The sequence below is a fragment of the Saimiri boliviensis genome, chromosome 9 (genome assembly GCF_048565385.1).
Source record: "Saimiri boliviensis isolate mSaiBol1 chromosome 9, mSaiBol1.pri, whole genome shotgun sequence".
In the NCBI taxonomy this organism is placed as follows: domain Eukaryota; kingdom Metazoa; phylum Chordata; class Mammalia; order Primates; family Cebidae; genus Saimiri; species Saimiri boliviensis.
The window spans coordinates 33,502,540-33,525,807 of NC_133457.1; the positions used below are offsets into that span (position 1 = coordinate 33,502,540).

Consider the following 23,268-nt stretch of genomic DNA (forward strand, 5'->3'; position numbering starts at 1 on the left):
CAATCCTCCTGCCTCAGACTCCTGAGTAGGGTGGGATTACAGGCATGTGCTACCATGCCTGGCTTATAGTATTTTTTGACCTGAGGTTTCTAACAGTCATTAATAGAAAATATACAGATAGTTAGTACAGATGGCAGTACAGCTTAGGGATATAAGAAAATTCAAACACTTTGGCCTTTCATGTGCTCCATAAACAGTAGTAACAAAACCAAATTAATATGTGAAATAGGTAAATAAAATCCTTGCACTACAAAATGTAATACGGGCCAATTAAGACCATGAGTGATCTATTCTTCAAAGATTAAAAAATACATATTTTAAAAAATAATATCTATGCAATTCTATTAAAAATAGTGAGCTAAATGAGGCAACTATAATTATTGTTAAGTCCTGGTATTTTCAGTATTGCTGATAACGTTGGAAAGATTAAGAGCAATTATGCCATGGATCATGCAATTTTAATGGGAAGGTACTGATCAAGATGTCAAAGAAATTCTATAAATTATTATGATAAAGATAAAACTAACCCCTGAAACTAACTGAAGGAAACATCTGAAAATGAAACAGAAACACCCTGGTTATAAACTATTGCACCCAAGCCTATACCATCACCGCTGCAACATAAAGCAACAGTTTTGGCAAAAAGGCAAAAAAAATTGTATAGCATTTCAAAGAAATGATACACATGTTCAACATCAATTTCTTTCCCTAATATTGAAAACCAATTTCTGGACCTTAGCAAGAAATTTCTGAGGGGGTAAAATGTGCTTTTGTATTTGAGTATATCAATTCTTTGACTGTACAGTGGAGAGGAATATAAAATTTAACTCCTAACTTTATTACTAGCTATTTCAAAATAAATTTTTATGTCTAATAACAAACATATTAGACTTTAAAGTGTGCACAGCAATTCATTAATAACCTGCATTGCTGCCCAATACCACATGTTGCACACAATTTTCTCATTTCCACTGGGAATAATGAAGCTGCTCTCAATCATGAGGTCAAGATAAGAGAAAGGAAAACAGGCAGCATTAAAACAGAAAAGCAGACTTCTTCAGTCACAGTTCAGGGCTTTTTAGAAGAGAAACAGCTCAAAGTTATTATTTGTGAAAGACTATGCGTAAAATGAGAACATAAATAAAACACTCATTTATTCTCTTTTCTGGGTTAAATAAACAGCCTCTGCTTTAGGTGATTTTTTTGAGATGCTTTGCAATTCAAATAACAAATTCACATTTACTGAGCATCTACTATGTACAACTCAATAAAAAACTGTCTCAATTTTGCATGTTGTACCTAATGGAGAGTCAAGCTTTACATTAAGTATCTACCAAGAAACTGCCTAACACTAGATGTAAATGTTCTATTACTTAAATATAAAGAACCCTTTCGTATATAGCACTACATAGATAATTCATATTTACTAAAATCATATTTTTCTAACTTGTATACACACTTTATAAGCCACTGAAAACACACACACACACACACACACACACGCACATCCCTAAGGAGTGACCATCTCCCTGTTCTGCTATGACATGTTACAGAAGTTATATGGCTGAAAAAAATACGTAATAGTCCCTGAGAGAAGCATCTATCTTACTTATAGGAATCTATCTCTCAGGGTAGAGCAAACGATGATACAATAAAAAAAAAAAATGAACATCTTAATAGTATTGTTAGGATTTGGGGCTAGCTCCATGCATGTATGACTCATGCAACTTCTTGGAATGTAATCTGAGAAAGCAGTTTAATGATTTGCTGTTACCAGCTTGAAATTCTTACTAATTTTTTCAAAGGGGCCCTACATCTTTCTTTTGGACTTGGCTCTGCAAATTATGTAGCCAATCCTAAATAATTATGGTTTTGAGTTATGATTTCACTGGGCAATACATGTAAACTAAATCTGAGCCTTAGCTTCTTCATCTCTAATAGGGGAATAATACCCAATTTACAGGGTTGGTATTACAGGGAGTATTAGATGTGATACCATACACAGGTGAAAGTAATAAACATTGAGCATGCACATAGAAACAGAAAAGAGACGTGAAATAAAATGGAGCTGGAACAGTTGCTATTTTCACTTTTAAGGATCCGAGACACATAGAAACTAACATATCACTAGAAACTACTATATAATCAGATGTAGTTGCAATTTAAACTTTAGGCCAGGCGCAATGGCTCATACCTGTAATCCCAGCCCTTTGGGAGGCAGAGGCAAGCTCAGGCGTTCAGGGGGAACTCGGCCAACATGGTGAAACCCCATCTACCAAAAATATAAAACTTAGCTAGGCGTGGTGTCATGTGTCTGTGGTATCAGCTACTTGGTAGGCAGAGGTGGAAGATTCACTTGAGCCCAAGGGGCAGAAGTTGCAGTGAGCCAAGATCACACCACTGCTCTGGCATAGGTGAAAGAGTGAGACTTTGTCTCAAAAACAAAACAAACAAACAAACAAAAACCAAAAAAACACCAAAAAACAAACAAACAAAATTTTAATACTTACAATCCGTATATCTGTGGTGCAATTTCTAGTCTGTTTAAGTGCATGTAAAGCTCAATATCATGCTTCTTCAGTAGATGATCCTGGATCTGGTTGACTTTAGTAACAATAGCAATTGTTGGCCCTAAATCTTGTGGTCTAGCAAAGGGAATAGGAGTCATCAGTGTTTCTCTCCCCTAAAAACAGAAAAATTGAACATGTATTATTTAAATATGAAATAAATATATGAATGTCATTCTTTATCCATGACAGTTTAAACAAGAAGCCTTATTTTCTGCCTACCATTCATTCTTAAAAAAAGGTGATAGCACCATGAAAGAATTAAAATAGGATGATGATAAAGGGATTCACTAGAAATGCTTTTTAGGAACATATTTATTCATTCATATATGCAAGTAATTAACATGAATGTTCAAAAGTCACATCTATTACGTTCCTTGATAAAATCAATGTCTTTCTTTGTGTTGTCTTAGCCACTTTTATAAAACTGACTCAGTAATTGCAATACAATTAGGTAAAACTAAGAACTGATAACCCTCACAGTTTAGTCACTGAGTTTCTCACACTGTGACTCCGTGATAAAATACAAAATGACCACTATAAGAAATGATCAATGTTTATATGTGTTCAAATACTCTGCTCAAAATTCTGTCGTTCATGTAAGTCTATGACTTCGTCACATCACTTGCCAAGAACAAAAGGTTATTATTCCAAGAATATAGAGTAGTTTGCCAAATATGCGTACAGTAGCTTTTACCTTCAGCAACCCTTTTAGAACATAATATATTGGTATGTGAAGAAACACTTTATCACCTGGTGTAGGGGTCAACAAACTTACCCTGTAAAGAGCCAGAGAGTAAATATTTTATGTTTTACAAGTCATACAGTCTGTGCTGCAATTCTGCCACTGTAATGACCATGCAGCCACAGGCAACAAGTAAACAAATAGAAATGGCTGTGTTCCGAAACATTTTATTTAAGGGCATGGAAACTTAAATTTCATATTCCTTTTGCATGTTACAAAATACTATTCATCTTTTGATAGTTTTCTAACCATTTAAAAATGTAAAAACCATTCTTAACTCTTAAGATGTGCAAAAACAGATGGTAGGCCAAATCTGGCCTACAGGCAGTAGGATGCCAACCTCTGAGCTGGCCAAAGGCATGAAAAATATCAATTGCTTATTTCATTTTTTAAGAACTGGAATCAAGTGACTGAGTAATAATGATTTCTAACCAGAATGCAATCAATGACACCAATATAAAAGAAATGAAACATACTGAAAACAATATGCCAAATATCTTTAACAGTATCCATAGCCAGAAGTATTTGTGATTTTTCCAATATTATGTAATATAATGAGACAACCATAATGATCACTAAGATAGCATGTAGGTTACTTTAAAAATATAGTTAACTCAGCAATTCTACTCCTAGGTATGAAATAAAAGAAATGAAAACATGTTCACACAAATCTTGTATATAAATGTTCAAAGTTTTTCACAATAGCCAAAAGTGAAAATAGCCCAAATGTCCATCGATTGACGTATGGACAAACAAAATGTGGTATAGCTATATAATGCAATATTATTCAGGCATAAAAAGAAACTAAATATTGGTAAATGCCACAACATGAACACTGAAAACATTATGCTAAGTGAAAGGAGTCAGTCATAAAAGGCAGTATGTTATGATTCCACTTATTATGAAATATCAGAATCAGCAAGTCCATAGAGACAGAAAGTATATTAGTGATGTAAGGGTCCTGCAGGAATAGGGAAATGGAGACCGATTGTTAATGGACATGGAGTTTCCTTTTTGGGTGAACAAAAAATGTTTTGGAATTAGAGAGCAAGAATGTTTGTCTAACCCTGTAAATATACTAGAAACCATTAAAAGTTTAATAGGTACGTGTTATGCTTTGTGAATTATATAAAAATTAAAAATATAGTTAAAAATAAGAATAAGAGAAATTAAGAGTAAAGGATATTGATGTTAAATGTATGAGTTCAATAGCAACACACTAGTAAAAGCAAAACAACCTATTTGATACAGGTTTCACTTATGCATTTCCATAATAATGGTATACCAACTCACTAGGGTAGCAGGAGAAAGATTATATAATTTCATAACTAAGCACTGATGCTGCTTAATATACAGACACACAATGCATTTATATGAAAATTTTATATTGCCTTTGTGTATCTGCCAGTATGATTAGAAATATACTTAGATCCCCAGGCTCAATCTTACTCCATAGATAATTTCATTTGGTTGTAGCAATAATAATGGCTATGTACTATTCTTTGGTTACATGTCATTATTTTTTTTTTTTGAGACGGAGTTTCGCTCTTGTTACCCAGGCTGGAGTGCAATGGTGCGATCTCGGCTCACCGCAACCTCCGCCTCCTGGGTTCAGGCAATTCTCCTGCCTCAGCCTCCTGAGTAGCTGGGATTACAGGCACGCACCACCATGCCCAGTTGATTTTTTTGTATTTTTAGTAGAGACGGGGTTTCACCATGTTGACCAGGATGGTCTCAATCTCTTGACCTCGTGATCTGCCCGCCTTGGCCTCCCAAAGTGCTGGGATTACAGGCTTGAGCCACCGCGCCCGGCCTCACATGTCATTATTTACTGAAGGCATTTGCTCCATCGAATATACTGAAAACATCTGTACTATAAGATTTACCTTTTGACCATCATGCTCAAAAGTTGAAAACCAAGGTTCAGCAGTTTCCATAAGTTGTGAGAACATTGCACTAAAAATAAAACAAAGTAATATGTTATGTTAAACTTTCATTAGAATAACGATGGTATAAAAAAATAAAACAAACAAAGATTTTGTACTTACTAGGCATCATGTTCCAGATACTCAGGGTTCAAGAGAGTTTTCATTTCCTCACTTAAAAAAGCAATACAAGCAATCAAAATGTATAATTTTTAAATAATTGAAGTAGATGCAGAGTTTCCCTTATTCTACACTGATAACTTTCATATCATGTGCAAATGAAAAAAATTAGCCTTTTTATAAGAAAAGAGCAATGCCATTAACAAATTATATGCTTTCTGTAAAGATCAAAAACAAATTAGCTGCCTTGTCTATGCCACAATGAACTACCTAACTATTCCAAATAACACATATACAATGTGACAATATATTCCTTGACTATGATTCATCTAGAATAATCAATCAATCCACAATCTGTCACTTGTTCAAAACAACAAAAATACACTTACTGGTCAAATATGCAATATCAAAACATTGATTTCTTTTCTTTAACTTTTATTTTCATTTTAACATCAATTTATCAGTGAGAACACCTCTTAAGCATTTATTTTGCTTTTTACAGATTGAATCAGTTGAGGAAGCATGTCCAACTCATATAAAAGCTATTTTCAATCACCTGTACCTTCTTGTAAATTATATTCTACATGCGCATTTTTTTAAACAGCTCCAATCTGAAGCATATATTCACACGTTTTTTAAAAATGGGCATTAAAACAGGATCTACTAACTTCATGTTTATATTTTAGAATAACTGAAGTGAAAGCAATTAACATTTGGTTATACTCCTGTCAAGATCAAAAAACTCAGTAAAATTAACAAAGCTTCAAAGAAACTTGAAAATACTAATTTATAAACTAGTAGACAAAAGTTAATTTAACAAAGGCCTAAATATATGCTCAGTAAAATGGATGGCTATATTTGATTAATAAAGATCTTATAGTCAGATATGTGAAATGTTAACTTCAAGTTTTCTGTTTACTGCATATAGATGGGCTGGCCTGATGAACACTCTTGGACGCAGCCTTACATTCTTAAGTCCTACATTTCCAAAATTATTTTCTGAAGGCCCATAAGTTAGGATATCTTAAGATAGAAAAGTGAATTCTAACAATTAGCCCAAGTTAAATCCAATTACAAAAGTTATTTGCAGAAAAGAATAAATGAATATATCTTAAAAATTTGAGAAGCAATCTTGTTTATTTACAGACTGAGGTTTTTTTGTGGCTCTGCTGTCCCTTACTTATGTATTAAGCTGAGTCATACCTGGTGAGGAGAAATAATCTCATAAAGTCTTACTCAGCTTGGACTGAAAATGGATCATTAGAGGATGATATATATGAATATTATCAATCATTAGTACTTTTGCGATTACAACAACAATTTTCAATTCTTGATCCATTCGTTATATGTCTTCTTTTGACAAAGAATCAAAATTTTCAAAGACATTTATGATTCCAAATTTGCCCCATAGCTAAACTGGCCTTACAACTATTGTGTAGAATTAACAATTAACCACATGAAACACAATCAAATGTTTACAACCTATACAACTTGTATCTTCCATTTAAAAGATTTTCATGTTTTAAAAACAAAGGTTACAGTGGGGGCTAAAAAATAGATGGAGCTCATAAACACACACACACACACACACACACACACACACGTGTGCACACACACAAAACACTTGCCTGGGCTGTGCAGACTCACTGGCATGTAGAAAAGCTTGGTGGTCACAATGAAGGACAAAGACTATAGGTGCTAACAGCTCATGCATGCCCTGAAATAAAAGAGCCAGAAAAATAAAGAGAGGATACTCAGAGTGCATTAGTGGACAGTATAACCTCAATTAAATACTTCTTCAAACCAATCCCCACTACCAAAATTTCCACATTATACAGAAAGACATAAAAATGGAAAGCTGCAAGATGAGATTTTTATCTACTTTTAGAATTTGATTCTAATTCAACCACAGCAGGTATTCTTCTTTAAAACATGGAGAGTAGTTCTCTTTTAAATGACATGACAAACAATAAATTGGCATGGTAGACAACCTTGCACCTGTCAGTTGCTTCAAGATCTGTACTCATAAATATGAATTTCATTTATGCAAATTATAATCATGAGCTACAGTGTTAAGATCTGCAGTAAGAAGGGCAACTAAGAACTGTAGACCTAAGGAAATTACATCCAATGTTTTCATTATATAATGGCTCAAAATTAGGATGTCTGTAGATTTAGGAAGCGCTGAAGTCAGCTAGCTAGAAATGTTGGATAATAAAAGAAACAACCTTAAGAACGTATGACAGAAAATAAACTTGTTAAAATAAGATTTAACACGTTTAATCAGAAAACTACCATAAGTTTTTCCTGTCTACTTCAACAATAAGGTAAATTTTAATTTATTTAATGATTTCATGAACATGATTTTCCTCCTTATATTGGGTTTCACCAAGAATAGGTATAGACACAAAAAGGTATATTATTAGTTGCTAAGCTGTGCTTAAAAGGGTACTATAAAAATCCACTACGGATTCACTATTGTGGTAACATAACGGTATTCCACATTATGGCTACCTTTGCTAATGAGATTTCTTCCCCCTTTAAGCATCAAAAAACATGTTTCAGCAAGTGAAAATAGATTATAATCTTTCCTGTCTCATAAAGTGAGCAAATTACTACTTTCCTTTTGCTTAGTAACTAGAGATGCTCTTTTTTTAAGAAAACAAGACAAAATACCACTTTTAGAGGAAATAAAATATGAAAGCAGAGAGGAGATAATTTGCTGGCAGAATCAGGGAACACTTCCTACAATGGGCAGTCACAAAGTCCTCTGCACAGTCTAGTAGTGTTGTACTATTCTTAGAAAGCCAATTGTTATCACAAAGATAATATACAAGTTAACTTTTTTAGATTTCACATACAAATTATTGCTAGCCTTGAATTAAAATGATTTAGTTATATTTTTACAAAACAATATATGATTCATTGACAATTTACTTGTGATTTAGGACAAATTACCACATCTTGTTTCAGTCTTTATGGATAACCATCTCCATATTAAAGAAACCTTGAAAAAAAATCTTTTAAATAACATGTTAGACACCTAAAAAAATGACATTAAGCATTGCTAACTCTGCTTTAAAAATCATGAGGGGTTTAATTTCTTGGAATAGTCTAAAGTTAGTCAAAAAAGAAAGTGCCATTCTTGGTTAAAGAAATTTTAACCATTAAAGTAATAAATAAGGATTGTATTTTTTAAAAAAGTATGGAAAATCAAAAACAAACAAACAAAAAAAGATAAAGGGAGAGAGGGAGGCCAGCCAAAAAACAAAACATAAGAAATAAATTTAAAACTCCAATAGATACCCTTGCAGTGATCTTTTTTTGCCTATTTCTGATGATTCTTCAGGATTAAAGTCCTTAGCAGTAGAATTTCAAGGTAAAGGAATAAACATATGTGTTAAAAGTCTGGTATGATGTATACCATTAAGCTGTCTCTAGAAAGATTTCCCTCAGTGAAGAATACATAAATCACTCTCTCGCACATCTTCACCTTTATTCATAGTGTTTTAAAAAAAATTTGTCATGTTTCACAGTCAGATTGTTACAATTCATTTAAATGCTAGCAAGACTGAACCCCAAAGTTTCATTGACTGTTTACTTAATAAGTTGTTCATTTTCTCCTGATAAAGTATTTCCTTTCCTTGGTGATGTCTACTAGTTCTATACCACTTAAAGATATTAACGCTTTGTAATTTTTGCCACAAACATTTTACATTGGTTAGCATTAGTCTTAACTTTTCTTTTTTTTCTTTTTTTTTTTTTTTTTGAGACAGCGTTTCGCTCTTGTTACCCAGGCTGGAGTGCAATGGTGTGATCTCGGCTCACCGCAAACTCTGCCTCCTGGGTTCAGGCAATTCTCCTGCCTCAGCCTCCCAAGTAGCTGGGATTACAGGCACGCACCACCATGCCCAGCTAATTTTTTGTATTTTTAGTAGAGACGGGGTTTCACCATGTTGACCAGGATGATCTCGATCTCTTGACCTCGTGATCCACCCGCCTTGGCCTCCCAAAGTGCTGGGATTACAGGCATGAGCCACTGCGCCCAGCCCATCATTAATCTTACTTTAATTTCTATGATATGTTTTATATCATACCCACATTATAAACTTTAGCCAATACCATAAATCATCCTTCATGTTTTCTATTTTGCTTTCATGACCATAAAGACCTTCACCATGTTGAGATCAGGTAAGAACACAATTTCCTTTTTTCCTTCAGTTAATTCTTTGCTCAACTGATATAATTTTAATTTTTGCCATGAAAATAAGTATTTTTTCTCTAAAATAATTATACCAATTTACTGAATAATCATTCCATCTTCAATGAGTTGAATAACCCATCCTCCCCCAGAGTTCTGAAATGCTATCCTTAGTTTAAAAATGAATATTTAGCTGATGTTTCTTCCAGGCTTCTATTGTAATCCATTGGTTTGTATATTATTAACAATAATTGTGCTATTATAAAGATTTGACCTTGAAAATATTCTACTATTTTCTATTTTCTGCTCCTTTTTTTCCCTCAAATTCATCTTGACTATTCTATTTTTTTACTCCAGTCTGTTACATTATCATTTAGGTTACACAAAATGGTAAACAAACATTAAAATTTTTATTGGTATTGCATTAAAATCAACTTGAGGAGAATACTTTTAAGAACATCAGATTTTCTAATCCAAAAATTTGCAAAACTGTATAGTTATTAGGTTTATCATGAGGTTTTCTTTCTTTGCTGTCAGTGGTGATGACCTTTTGAAAGAAAGAGTGTTTTCACCCACAATATATTTTATAATAAGTTATGGTTTATAAGAAAGAGTCCTTGTCTAAAGACATCTTCAAAACTCAAAACTGTAAATGTTCTCTTTCCTCTAGTTTCTGTGACACTACTCTGTCTAGATTCTACATTTGTTCAAACATTATTAATCATTCACTTATTGCAAAAATTATAAATGCCTATATTTGCTAAGACACAAAAGTGAATAAAGTGGGCAAGTTCCTAATTTTGATGGAGCTTGTAGTCTACAGACAGAGGAACAAAATAATAAAATGAGCACAGTAATGACTGTACAGTAGCCCCCCAGTATGTGCAGGAGATGTATTCTAAAACTTCCCAGTGGATGTCTAAAACTATAAATAGTAGTGAAAACTACATATACTAGGCTGTTTTTTTACACACACGTGTATGACAAAGGTATTAAGATTATGATTTAAAGATTATAAATTAGGCACACTACGATTAACAACAATTAATAGTAAGAACAGAACAATTATAACAATACAGTGTAACAATATTATGTGATCGTGGTCTCTCTCTCAAATTACTGTACTATATTCAACTATTTTTGGATGATGGTTGGCCACGGGAAACTGCAACATCATACAGTGAAACTGCAGGTAATGGTGAACTACTGTTTGCCCTAAGGGAGTACTGTACCACAGGTAAGAATGGACACTATACAACTGTGAGAGTGAGAGTGTGTGTGAGTGTGTGTGTTTGTGCATGTGTGTGTGTATACACACATCTGGATCCTACCACAGGCCCAGCACAAAGAAGGTGCTCACTATATGTTGACTGAATGAAGGAAATATCTACCACTTAATATATCCACAGAGTAAAAACAATATTTAAGAAATAGCATTAAATCATATTTCAAATCAACAAATAAAGGTGTTCCTGGCAGGATGGAAATTAAGAGTCTTCTGAATATCCTTAAAACTATTATACAAGTTCAATTTTGACTTTCATCTAAACTAGGGATTTTTTTCCAAATACCTAAAAGAGATTTTTGATTTTGCTATCAATTTTAGATTAGTAAAACCTGCTTTACAAATGGCAATTACATAGACATCTTTAAAAGAAAAGAGAAATACCAGAAATAATCATGAATTCAATATGCTGTAAGTTTTATAAAGCATAATAAAAAAATTATGTATTAACAGTATGCTTCTGTTTCCCAAAATGTGTATTTTGCTTCCACCTATATTGTTAGCATTTCTGCCTCTTTAAAAGCTTTCATCTCTGCTAGATTTTTAGTAGTCACTGCACTCCAAACTCATACCAGTTGAAAATAAAGGTAACAAAGTTTTCTTCATCAACAGCCTGTAGGTTCACAAAATTGAACCTGTTCTTTTATCTGCCTGTGTTCATTTAGCCCACCAAGCAGTCTTTATTAAAGCTAAGGCATCAGGCAGTCAAAGTTCATTAATACCATTTATATAATCTCTGCAATTTCAATTAACTCAGCAAGACATTCTACTACATGATAACAGTCTCATTAATTCAATAAAATCCCATAACTATTAACAATATGGTCGATGTTAAACGGGGTGTCACCTAGTACAAAATAAGAGCCTTAACAGCTTGTGATGAAACTTAAGGTTTTTTCTTAAATTTGATCTGGCTAAATATGCAGTCCTTCTACACCAAGGTATTATTTCTCTGTAAAAAATCTGTAAGATTTTAAACATGTACAGGGAGTAATTAAGTCTTTTAAAATGACACCCAAGAGTAAGCTAATAATACTTTCTTATTCAGTAATTGATAGGTTTTTGTCAAATAGATCAAGAATCTGATCTTCCATATTCCTGTGCAGTCTTCCATACAAATGCAGTGGGCCACATACATCACACATGGTGGATGGAATGCAGTTATTATGCTTTTTGTGCCTTGTCCACAGAAATTGTTTCCATTATTGTAAGACTTTCTTAATCTATTTTTTCTTTCTCTAAAGAAAAATAAGAAACCAGATGTGTAATTTGGGATAACTTTATCCTGATTTGATTCACTATCATCAAGTCTTTTACTGTGGGGTATTTTCAAGTATTTAAAGGAGAAGAGACAATAAGAAAGAGAGAAGGTTCACAACAAAAGCCAATATAATGAAAAGAGAGCAGAAAAACAAAATCCTGGAATCTTTGATAAAGATAAGCTACTGAAACCATTTATCCCAGACTTCATGTGAAGTGTGTTAACAACCTCCTTACAGTTTAAGCCATTTTGAATGGGGTCTTCTGCTATTTGCATACAAAAGAATTCTACACTAATAGAGATTTTTTTTTCCTAGTCTCCTTTTTGGGTTTGTTTTTAGTCTTTTGACTTTTTATCTGACTTGTACATGAGCCTACTTTGCTTGCAAGGGCCTTTCTTAGTCTGAGATTACACAAAATTTCTCCTAAATAGTCTTCTAGTATTTTTATATACTTTTAGTTTTTATATTTATATTTTTACATCATCTGGAATTTATTCTTCAATAAATGTAATTTAATCATTTTTCCAGATAGAAAGCCAAATACAGCAAGTCAATATCCTTTCCCCCATTTTACCATATTCAGATACCACATATAATTGAACCTGTTTCTAGACTGTTTCACTGAGCAATGGTCGAGTCACATAACGAGTTTGATCACAGAACCTTTGAAGTTTTAATATCTACTGCTGCCATTCTCCCTTTCCCTCAAATTCTGTGGCAATTCCAACACATTTAATAATTAGTACAATGATAACAAAAATAACCACAACTACCAACATGAACCTTTGCTTGGCACCAAATGTTAACTCTATAAAGTAATTACTATTATTACCCTCATCTTACAGATAAAAAACTAAAGATTGAAAAAGTTAAGTAAACTGTCTAAGATTGTGAAGTTAGTAAATGAGAAAGCTGAGATTCAAACAAAGGAATTTACACCCAGTGCTTTTAATCCCTGAATTATATTATGCCCTTTAAAATAACTGTAATATTTTTAGGCATTAAATTTAAAATAACTACATCCAGTTTTTTAAAAAAACACATATCTCACTCAGGTTATCACTGGAATGACAACCCATTTAAACATTTCATTTGCAAAGAAGTAATATTTTTACTTAAAGTCTTCACATCCAAAAACATGGCTATCATTTTTCTATTTATTCGATTCTTGCTGTATATCCTTTAATAACATTTATAGTCTTCTTTTCTCTCTCTCTCTCTTTTTTTTTTTTGAGACAGGTTCTCACTCTTTCACCCAGGCGAGAGTGCAGTGAATCAATCGTAGCTCACTGTAGCCTCAAACTCCTGGGCTCAAGGGATCCCCCCACCTCAGTTTCCCAAGTAGATGGGACTAGACATGCACACCACCATGCCCAGCTAATTTGGTGAGTTTTCTTTTTTTTGTAGAGACAGGATTTCACCATGTTGCCCAGGCTGGTTTCAAACTTCTGGGCTCAGGCAATCAGCTTGCCTCACCCCTACAAAGTGCTGGGATTATAGGTGTAAGCCACTGTACTTGGCCTATAGTTTTCTTCATATAGCTTTGTATCTTTACTAATTTTTTTCTAGATATTTTATGGTTTTTGTTTTCCCTATAAATGCAATATATTTTTCATTTCCAATTCTAATAAGCTATTGTCAGCAGGTAATTAATACAGAAAAATATTACTACTATTAAAAATAAGATAAAATTAGTTCCCTTGGGTATTCTATAAATACACAATAATTAAAAATGTATTTAGTATATTTGTAGTCTGATATGTTTTACTATCATTAAATCTAGTTTATTTCAAATTAAACACATTGCTTTTACCATAAGTGTTTTCTATTATTTAAAGTTCAGTGGTACTGAATTAGATACACATTATAACTTTTGATTACTAGAGAATTAAAAAATTTAGCTTGAATTTTCAATTTGCATTTGAAGAAATACATAAAAATATCCAATTGTGTATATTTTTATTAGAACACCACAAACTCAAAAAATGTAAATACATCTGTATGTATTAAATAATTTATATTTCAATAAAATAAAACAATCCAATAATCATCTTTCTTTAGTAATGAGATCAGTCAAATAACAGGATCACAAAGAAACTAAAAATGAATTTCAAGAAAATGAAAGAAACTTTCTGAAGTTCTATTACTGATAAGTTTTAAACAGTATTAGGATTCTTGATCATTTTTTACATGACTTGTCCTATTATTTATAAATGCTATACTTAAAAATATTTATACATACCACTCTGAAGCTTTATTACTAGATTGCCTTCAAAGATGCTGTTTATAAACAAAATCCCAAAAGTTGAAAGAAAAGATTGAACACCTTATAGAAGACAATTCGGTGGAATGTCTTAAAATGGGGAAGAAGCATATGTGCTTCAATGAGCTTACCTTTCTCACCATGCAGCTGACAAGCAGCTCTCTGATTGCTTTAGCATTATAAGACAACTTTGGATACAATAAAGGCTACATTATTGCTCTATCATTTGTCAAGCTTTATAGAAAAATTTGAGTCAATGGATGCCACCTGTAAGATATTTTCATTACCTGTTTATAAAGCAACTGCTCGTTTTCTCTAGCATAACAGAAAAGAACATCTGTAAGAATTTTTCTCACATTTTCTTGTTGGAAAAACTGCATTTCAGGAAACCTGGAAAAAGAAACACAAGATTGAAATTGACTAACAGTTTCAAGAATCACCCTCAAATTCTCATCTGGAAGACGTGCCAAGGGCTGCTTCAGGTTTTAGAACAAGCTTGTGTATGCCATGTAACTTATGCCTTTCGTGGGGACTGAAAAAGAGGTGAGGAAAGAGGAAATCATTACATACTAGAGGTAAATGACATCCTTCAACATATTCACATTTCGAATTTCTTCACATGCTTCATATACTTCATACATGTGTGAATAGTTTTTAAGCAAAATGAATTATATTCTACCTATCTGCAGATGGGGAGTTGCTTTGTTTTAGCACATTGGTTTTTAAGACAGGAATGTGATTTTGTAAAAGTACCAAATTTTTTTTTTTTTTTTTTTCAAAAAAAAGACTGTCATTCTTTTTCATTGATATAAAATACTGACATTTCAGTTATTATATATAACCACACTATCAGCTTTTCATCTGAATTAAAATACACACTTTAAAATATTTCTTTATAACGCAATAAAACACCATCACTGCAAGAACCCAAAGAGAGAAAACACAGCAATGCAATAGACAACGAAAGTATAAGGGCTGAGGGAATGTCATGTATTAGTAGTAGTCAACTGGGATTAATGATAGAGGGTTTGAGCAAGTATTTCCAGGAGAGGAGGAAGATGGAACGTCAGTGGAAAAGGTAATCAAAACAGAAAGGAAGACATGAAGCACAGAAAGCAATGGGTATTTCAAGAGTGCAGCATAACATGGTAATTATTAATCAGAAGGAAAAGACAATTCCATGAATTACTGACAGCTGGGAACAGGACAGTGGGACAGAACAAAAGGTGGAGCAAGGCTGGAAAAAGCTTTGAATGCTGAATTTCCAACTACAGAAACACAGCATAGTAATCTACATTTTTGAATAAGGAAGTGATAAAGAAAACAGTATTTTAATAATTCTACAGAGGAATAAACCTGAAAGAGTATAAAGGACCTAAGAGTGTATTATAATAAAGTGAAATTTAGAAGTCCTAACTCCAAGTAGAAAAGCCTGTGTTCAAATTCATGTTGTAAAATTTCTAGTTATGCAACACTGAGCGAATGATTACTTAACTGCCTCATCTATTAAGTAGAGATAATAATACTGATCTTGTGAGCAAGATGAGATCATGTGAGAGCACCAAGAACAGTGCCTGATAAGTTGTAAATATTCAGGGATAGAGGCTATTACTATAATTGTATTCGAGTTAACAGTACTTTAGGAGATGAGATTGCAATCAGGTGGCTTTGGAACTAAAAAATGAGGGAAAATGTGAGAGAGTAGAGAAGAAGATGACCTATAGCATGAAGGCATATTGAAACAGAAAAATACTCCTTAATGAGTCTTTTAAAGAGCAATCAATAATGGCTGTTTTATATCATATTATAGTGGTTTACTGCCTCCCATTTCTGGTTACCTCAGCTATTTTATGCTGCACTCTGCTACTTTGTTGGTGCCTGGAACGTTATAACTTTCTATTTCAAGCTAGCTTTTTGGGTGAATTATGCTAGAGATCTGTGAAGCATCTTTTTTCTGGTCCTAATTCTTAAAATAGATTAAGGCCCATTTTACCTTCATCCATTCATTTGACTTTTGCCTACAATTCTCTTTGGTATGCAACTGCCCAGACAGATTTTTTTTTTAACCTTTTCTGTAGCAGCAAGAAAGCCTCTTTTGGGGAGGAGAGTAGTAAACAACCTAAGGATCTGAGCAAGGTTGCTTCACATATTTGCATAAAGCTTAATGTGATGACCTCCCAGGCAGTTCCTATCCAGGCATCAGAGTTCAAATAGGGGTGGCACACGTAACTTCTAAAGAAGAGAAAAATTAACCTGAAGAGTCATCATATGTCATAGAAGCCAAAGAAACTGCAGAATGATGCCAAATGCACTGAAGTAGGAAAGAAACACAAAAACTTTAAAAATGACTTTTCAGAACAAAAGAAAGTTGCTAAAGCCCTTAAAAAGTCAAATATCCCAAATTGAAGTAATCAGGATAAAAGATAAGTAGTTAATAAAATAACTTGGAATAGAGAAATTTCTTGGGAAACTTAGCCATTAAGAATACAGTAATCCTTTTGAGAGGTAAAATTTTCTCTCCTTCTCATTATATAACATAAATTTAACTCTGTCTTTGAGTAGGCTTCATTCCCAAAGATCTGGATCTAGATCACCTGACTTAATAATTTTGCAAGCCTTCTTCCTTACCCATTCTTTGTAAATTTTCTACACACATTAGCACAACCCAATTCTGTGTAGCTGTTACAATCTAAAATGGATTATGAAAGAGAGTATTAAAAACTGCTATATTAACTTTGCGAAGAGTATCCATAAACTATAAAAAATAACTGAAAACTAAAAATGTAAATTATACTTGTTAAGTCAAGTTTAGCCTGAAGCTGCCTCCTTACATATTTTAAGTTCAGCCTAAAGGTTTCTCTGTAAATTGTGAACTATAAGAAGTGGAGGTGTAAATAGACGGTAGCCTACACTTGTGCCAATCATCAAGTTTTGGCCAATCAAATGTAGCCAACTATTCAAACCTTCTTCAAATAAGGCAAACACCAACCTGTAACCAATCCAGCTGTTTCTGTACCTCACTTCTGTTTTCTGCATGTCACTTGCCTTTTTCTGTCTATAAATCTTCTTCCACCATGTGGTTGTGCTGGAGTCTGAGCCTACTCTGACTCAGAATGCTGCCTGATTCACAAATCATTCATTGCTCAATTAAACTCCATTAAATTTAATTCAGCTGAAGTTTTTCTTTTAACACACTGTATACCAATTCCTGGTTTCATTTAAATGCATACTAACCGCTTTCAAGATTAAAAACTAAAGATCTACAAGAATTCAATTGCAGGTAGTAATTTAAATTGCCCACTTTTAGCAAATATCGAATCAAATGAAAATGTGTATGATGAAGACATGGCATATCTATGCAATAGCACACCAGCTATGATTCGACTCTACAATGCTGAAGTGCTAATTTGTGAAGCTTCATGACACTCTAAATGGTGAAGAATCCATTGCATCAAATAAGTAAGGTAGAAAGATATAGAAAAGCTCTGAAAAAGTAGTAAAGTTTTCAAAACGGTTTCAAAAGTTGGAAAAAGAACTGAAAGTCAGAGTTTCGTGCTGAGTCTTTGGAGATTATCCAGTCCAACTCAGAGATTAACAGACAAGGAAACTAAGGCACAGAGAAATAATACCTATGCCAACGTATCTGGGTAGTTAAGAGAACAGCAGCACTTTTCAACTGCTTTCCTAATCAGTTATAAATGAATCTGAGAAACGCATTTAGGTAAAATTCCATGACTTTAGAGCAGGTGTCCCCAAACTACGGCCCGCGGGGCCCCCTGAGGCCATTTATCCGCGCCTCCCCCCCCCCCCCCCCCCGCACTTCAGGAAGGGGCACCTCTTTCATTGGTGGTCAGTGAGAGGAGCACAGTATGTGGCGGCCCTCCAATGGTCTGAGGGACAGTGAACTGGCCCCCTGTGTAAAAAGTTTGGGGATGCCTGCTTTAGAGTTATACATAAGAACCTAGCTGAGAAGACTGATAAATACTGGACAATAACATATTTCCTACAAAAAACACTTGATTGTCACAGTATCAGGATTCAATCCAGAAGATGTTACATTTATAGGTATAAGAAATGAGAGAAAAGTACAGTGAGCAGCATTTCTAGGAATAGTAATAATCTGTTTTTGATGATATGTTGTAGGTTTCAAAACAGCTTCCCTACCAACCATTACACTTACAGGCTTTATTTATTTAGGCTTTATTTACCCCATGCCAGCTGGTGTGGATTCAGGATAGGTAAAGTAACTTAAACATTAGACTAACCCAAATATCACTGGAAAGGCAAATCTGTTTTTGAAACAGTAATTAAAAACACAGAATACGGACCCACACTAGAGGTAACAATCATTCAGATTTTGAAAAAATCAACAATGACTCTATAGTTTCATGAAAATAAGAGAGAAATTTAGAATTAAAACTGTAGAAGTTCACAATTTATTCAACCCAAAATACTGGTAGGAAAATAAAACAGAAAGGAAAAAAACTCACACTAAGTAGGAACTGGAAACTAATTTTATTATTATCAGACAGTCTTTCTTTCTACATTTGACCATAAAATAAAAATGGAGATGTAAAATAGGTGAGAATAAAATTATAAAAATAGAGATGAACAGCAAAGAGTAACAGTCCATAATGGAATTTAGACTAAAACGGTCTTAAATTTTTATATTAGGGTAAAAGTCGTATTTCAGTTGTAACTCAGTTGATCAGTATTTACAATATAGAAATTTCTCAGACGTGTGAAGAAATTATATTTAAACAAATTTTACATAGTACACAATAATAACAAGAGCCATCATAAACATTTGGTGTCTGAGTTTTGTTTTCTATCTTGAAATAAACCAAAATTGGTAGGAAATATAGGTTTAATTTTAACTTTTAAAAATCATTATGGAAAATTCAAACATTTATAAAGACAAGACAGTAACAGATTGAACCCCAATCTACCCATCAGCTAGCTTCGTCACTAATCGTCTGTTGTTTTACAAATATTCCTCCCCAATATCGCATTCTTCTGAAGCTAATCCCAGACATTATTATATCTATAAATACTGCAAGTACTCTTTAAAAACATAACCATAGGTCAGTTGAAGGGGCTCACACCTGTAATCCCAGCACTTTGGGAGGCCAAGACAGAAGGATCACTTAAGCCTAGAGTTTGAGACCAGACAGGGCAACAGAGTGAGATCCTGTCTTCACAAAAAAATTTAAAAATAAATTAGTTGGGTATGATGGCACACACCTGTAGTCCCAGCTACTTGGGAGGCTGAGGTGGAAGGACTGCTTGAGCCTGGGAGGTAGAGGCTGCAGTGGGCCTTGACTGTGCCATTGCACTTCAGCCTAGGCAAGAGAGTGATACCCTGCCTCAAAAAATCAAAACAAACAGAAACACCCCAAAATCCCATAGTGCCATTATAACACTACTACAAATAAAAATAATAATCTATTAACTTCATCAAATATTCAGTAAATGTTCAAATTTCTGTGACTGTCTAAAAATTCTTAACACTGTTCAAGAGCCAAGGAATATTTGTTAGTACATTGTAACCTGTCGATATATCTCTTAAGATTCCTTTAATCTACAGACTTGCCCTTTTTCTATCTTGCAAAGTACTTGTTTAAAAAAAAAAAGATATTTTTATCCTGTAGAAGCTTCCCACATCAGAATTTTACATATTGCAACTCCATGGTCTTATTTACCAGATTCTCCTTTCCCCTGTATTCGCTACTAACTGGCAGTAGGATCTAGCAGGCGTCCCCGAACTATGGCCCGCGGGCCACATGCGGCCCCCTGAGGCCATTTATCTGCCCCCCACCCGCCGCACTTCAGGAAGGGGCACCTCTTTCATTGGTGGTCAGTGAGAGGAGCACAGTATGTGGCGGCCCTCCAATGGTCTGAGGGACAGTGAACTGGCCCCCTGTGTAAAAAGTTTGGAGACGCCTGATCTAGAGACATTATCAGTTTCAGGTTCAAGTTTTTGACAAAATTCTTCAAAGGTGATATAATTTGAGAACACGTTTGCAAATTCTTTGGTACTCCTCCCACAGAAAGATCAAAGAGTCTAATTCTCTTCCCTTTGAGTTCATGCTAGCCTTACTGACCAGTTTCTCACAAAATAAACGTGTCAAAAGTGATGCTGGAACACAGCTTCTGTCTGGCTCTCTCTGCACATATTCTCAGAACTAGGACACCATGCTGTGAGGAACCCAAGCAGCCATATGAAAAGGCCATCTGGGGTGTTCCCACCACAGCTCCACAGGAGGTCTCACCTGAGAGCCAGCTTCAACAACTAGACAGGTGAGTGAGGAAAACTTCAGATGATTCCAGACCCTGGACTTCAAGCTACCCCAGCCAACACCACGTGGAACAGAGATGAGCCATCCTACTGAGCCCTGCCAAGTTGTAGATTCAACAATAAAATAAATTCTGTTGATTTAAGCTTGGGGTGATTTCAATGCAGTGGCAAGTTGGTGTTGTGTACTTCCATCAGGAGGCACCTTAATATTAGCTTATCCCACTTTCTGTGGTGCTACCAACTGTTAATGATTATCGCCTAAATCTATTAATTCATTAGAAGTCATAAAACAGTAAAACTATAATCCCATCATTTTTTCATTATCTAAAATATAGATATATAATAAACACATTTTCTTCATCAATTTTTAGTTATCCTTAAGTACAACTCATATAATTTTTAAAAATCTTACGGATTTCTATTACATTTGGCTCATGGATACTTACTGCAGGCATTTGATTACATAAAGATATATAAATGACAGAATGGCTACTGATTCTGTAACTAAAGTAGTTTATGACAAAGAGTATCCGATTTGCCTTTTGGATATGGTCTTATATGACTGCAGTGTGTGGAAATGAACTGAAAAGTGAAGGATGGAGAACTAAACACCATCTTTGGAGACCCAATAACCAGGAACCCAGGTGCCTCATAGTTGGAAAGACATTCAACAGGGCAATGGTCTGTCATAATACAGACAATAAAGGGAAGCCAGGGAAATATCTGGGCTATCTGTAATGCAGAGTTTCTCAGGCAACAAAGAGACAAAAAGAATCTTTCCTAAGCAAGAAAAGGGTTAAGAAAAGAGTAAAATGATAAAGCGTTTTGTCACCACATTATAGTACATAATTAGGTAATTAGAAGTATTAAAACAGACAAAGCATTGGGCCCAGATGAAATACTGAAGATGCAAGTATTCAATAAGTTGCCCCAGGGGAAAAAGTAAAGCCCTTGGTGAGGGTTTATAATCATGCAATAGGACAAAGAAGCACAGAAGGACTTGAAGGAACAATAACTGTTGTTATGCCCATATTTCAAAAACAGAAAATCAAAACAAGCACTCATCCAAAATTTTTAAATGAGCTGATGAAAACTCCCTAGAATACTATTAACCACCAAAATAACTGTAATACCTTACAGTGGTTTATTGTTTTACTAAAGAAAAACTGAACAATCAAGCCAAGACCACAACAAGGAACAATTTGATATGGAATAAAAACAGACACACTGAAACACACAATTCTTTTTCTTCCTGTGTTCCCTATGTTGGTAGGGAATGATAATTTGCATTCTCCCTATTCAACCAAACCCTGTTTTCTCTACTTTGCAGGCATATAGCTGGATTTAATTTCCCAGCTTCCTTTTCAGTTAGCTCTGGCCATGTGACTGAGTACTAGCCAATGGAATGAGAGTGGAAATTATGTGTGATCACACAATACACTCCCCTAACTTCTCCACCAGCAGGCCTCTGTACACATTTCCCATTCTAGTGAACAGAATTTCCCATTCTAGTGAACAGAATTCCCATGGGGATTGTGTTGCTCTTCAAACTATGCCAGCAAATTCTTTAATTCTCACCCTTCCCTTCTGAGGTAATGGCATAAAAACAAGACAGTTTCCAATGGCTCTTTTTCTTTCTTGGATCGTTTGATCTGGAGAAAGTAACTTTTGAAAAAGGACCCTTAAGCAGCACCATGGAGATATCTACATGGAGAGGAACCAAAGTGGATATTCCAGCTATAGTCAGGCAATCAAATGTCTGCAGCTCCAGTAACCACGTGACTGCAATCTCATGAAATACTTGTAAGCCAGAATCTCCCAGCTACACTGCTCCCAAACTCCTGATCCATAGCAGCCGTGAAATACTAATTGATTGTTGTTCTAAGCCACTAATTTTGGTTGATGAATTATGTAGCAAAAGATAATAGAGGTTTTGATATCTGAAACTACGGTGCTATTTAAAAAAAAAAAAAAAAAAAAAACCTAAAATATATGGTAAAACTGTCTATGGGACTGGATAGAAGCCAGAAGGAATTTCAGGAGAGCATCAGTGAAAACCTAAAGGCTATGGGGAAAAGACTATTAGCAAAAGACAACCTGCAATGAGGCTGCCAGTGCGGGCTTAAATGAAAGTGAGAAAAACATTATAGAAAAAAAAAGCAGGAAAGGGGTTTCTTATTATGCAGTGATGGAAAGTCTGGCTATATGATAGCCTTGAGTTACATGGAACACAGAAACTGAGTGATCTAGCTAAGGAGATACCCAGGCAGAGTGCTGAAGGTGCTGTCTGGTTTATTTGTGTTACTTATAGTTGAATGAAAGAAGAGAAAAAAACAAAAGGAATAGCTGGTAAACATAAAGGTGCTAGAACTTGCTTGGTTTGAAAATAAAGCTTTTTCTCATTCCCAGCCTCTTAAGTCAGCAAATGATGCCAACATTAACTCACTGCTTCTGGGCAAAGATCAAACCTAGGAGGAAGACAGAAAAGCAAGACCTAAAGATGAAATCAAGGGTGTGACTGTAAAAGCTTTGTTAAGATCTCACAAAGCTCTAAGATGATGCCATAGAGAACCCTTCAGTCAGACAAAAGGCCCTTAGATTT

General features: G+C 34.4%; 1 protein-coding gene across 13 annotated transcripts in view; it reads right to left on the bottom strand.

Moving 5' to 3' along the window:
- Positions 1-23,268, bottom strand: part of TBC1D5 (TBC1 domain family member 5) — a 584,223-nt gene that overhangs the window by 245,129 nt on the left and 315,826 nt on the right. For 12 of the 13 annotated variants that reach the window (XM_074405700.1, XM_074405701.1, XM_074405702.1 and 9 more), the window contains 5 exons: positions 14,656-14,758; positions 6,986-7,074; positions 5,361-5,411; positions 5,199-5,268; positions 2,511-2,683 (listed from right to left, as the gene is read on the bottom strand). In XM_074405700.1, coding sequence (XP_074261801.1) covers positions 2,511-2,683; positions 5,199-5,268; positions 5,361-5,411; positions 6,986-7,074; positions 14,656-14,758 — 486 coding nt within the window. The remainder of the gene's footprint in view (positions 1-2,510; positions 2,684-5,198; positions 5,269-5,360; positions 5,412-6,985; positions 7,075-14,655; positions 14,759-23,268) is intronic. The other variant, XM_074405708.1, reaches the window with a different exon arrangement.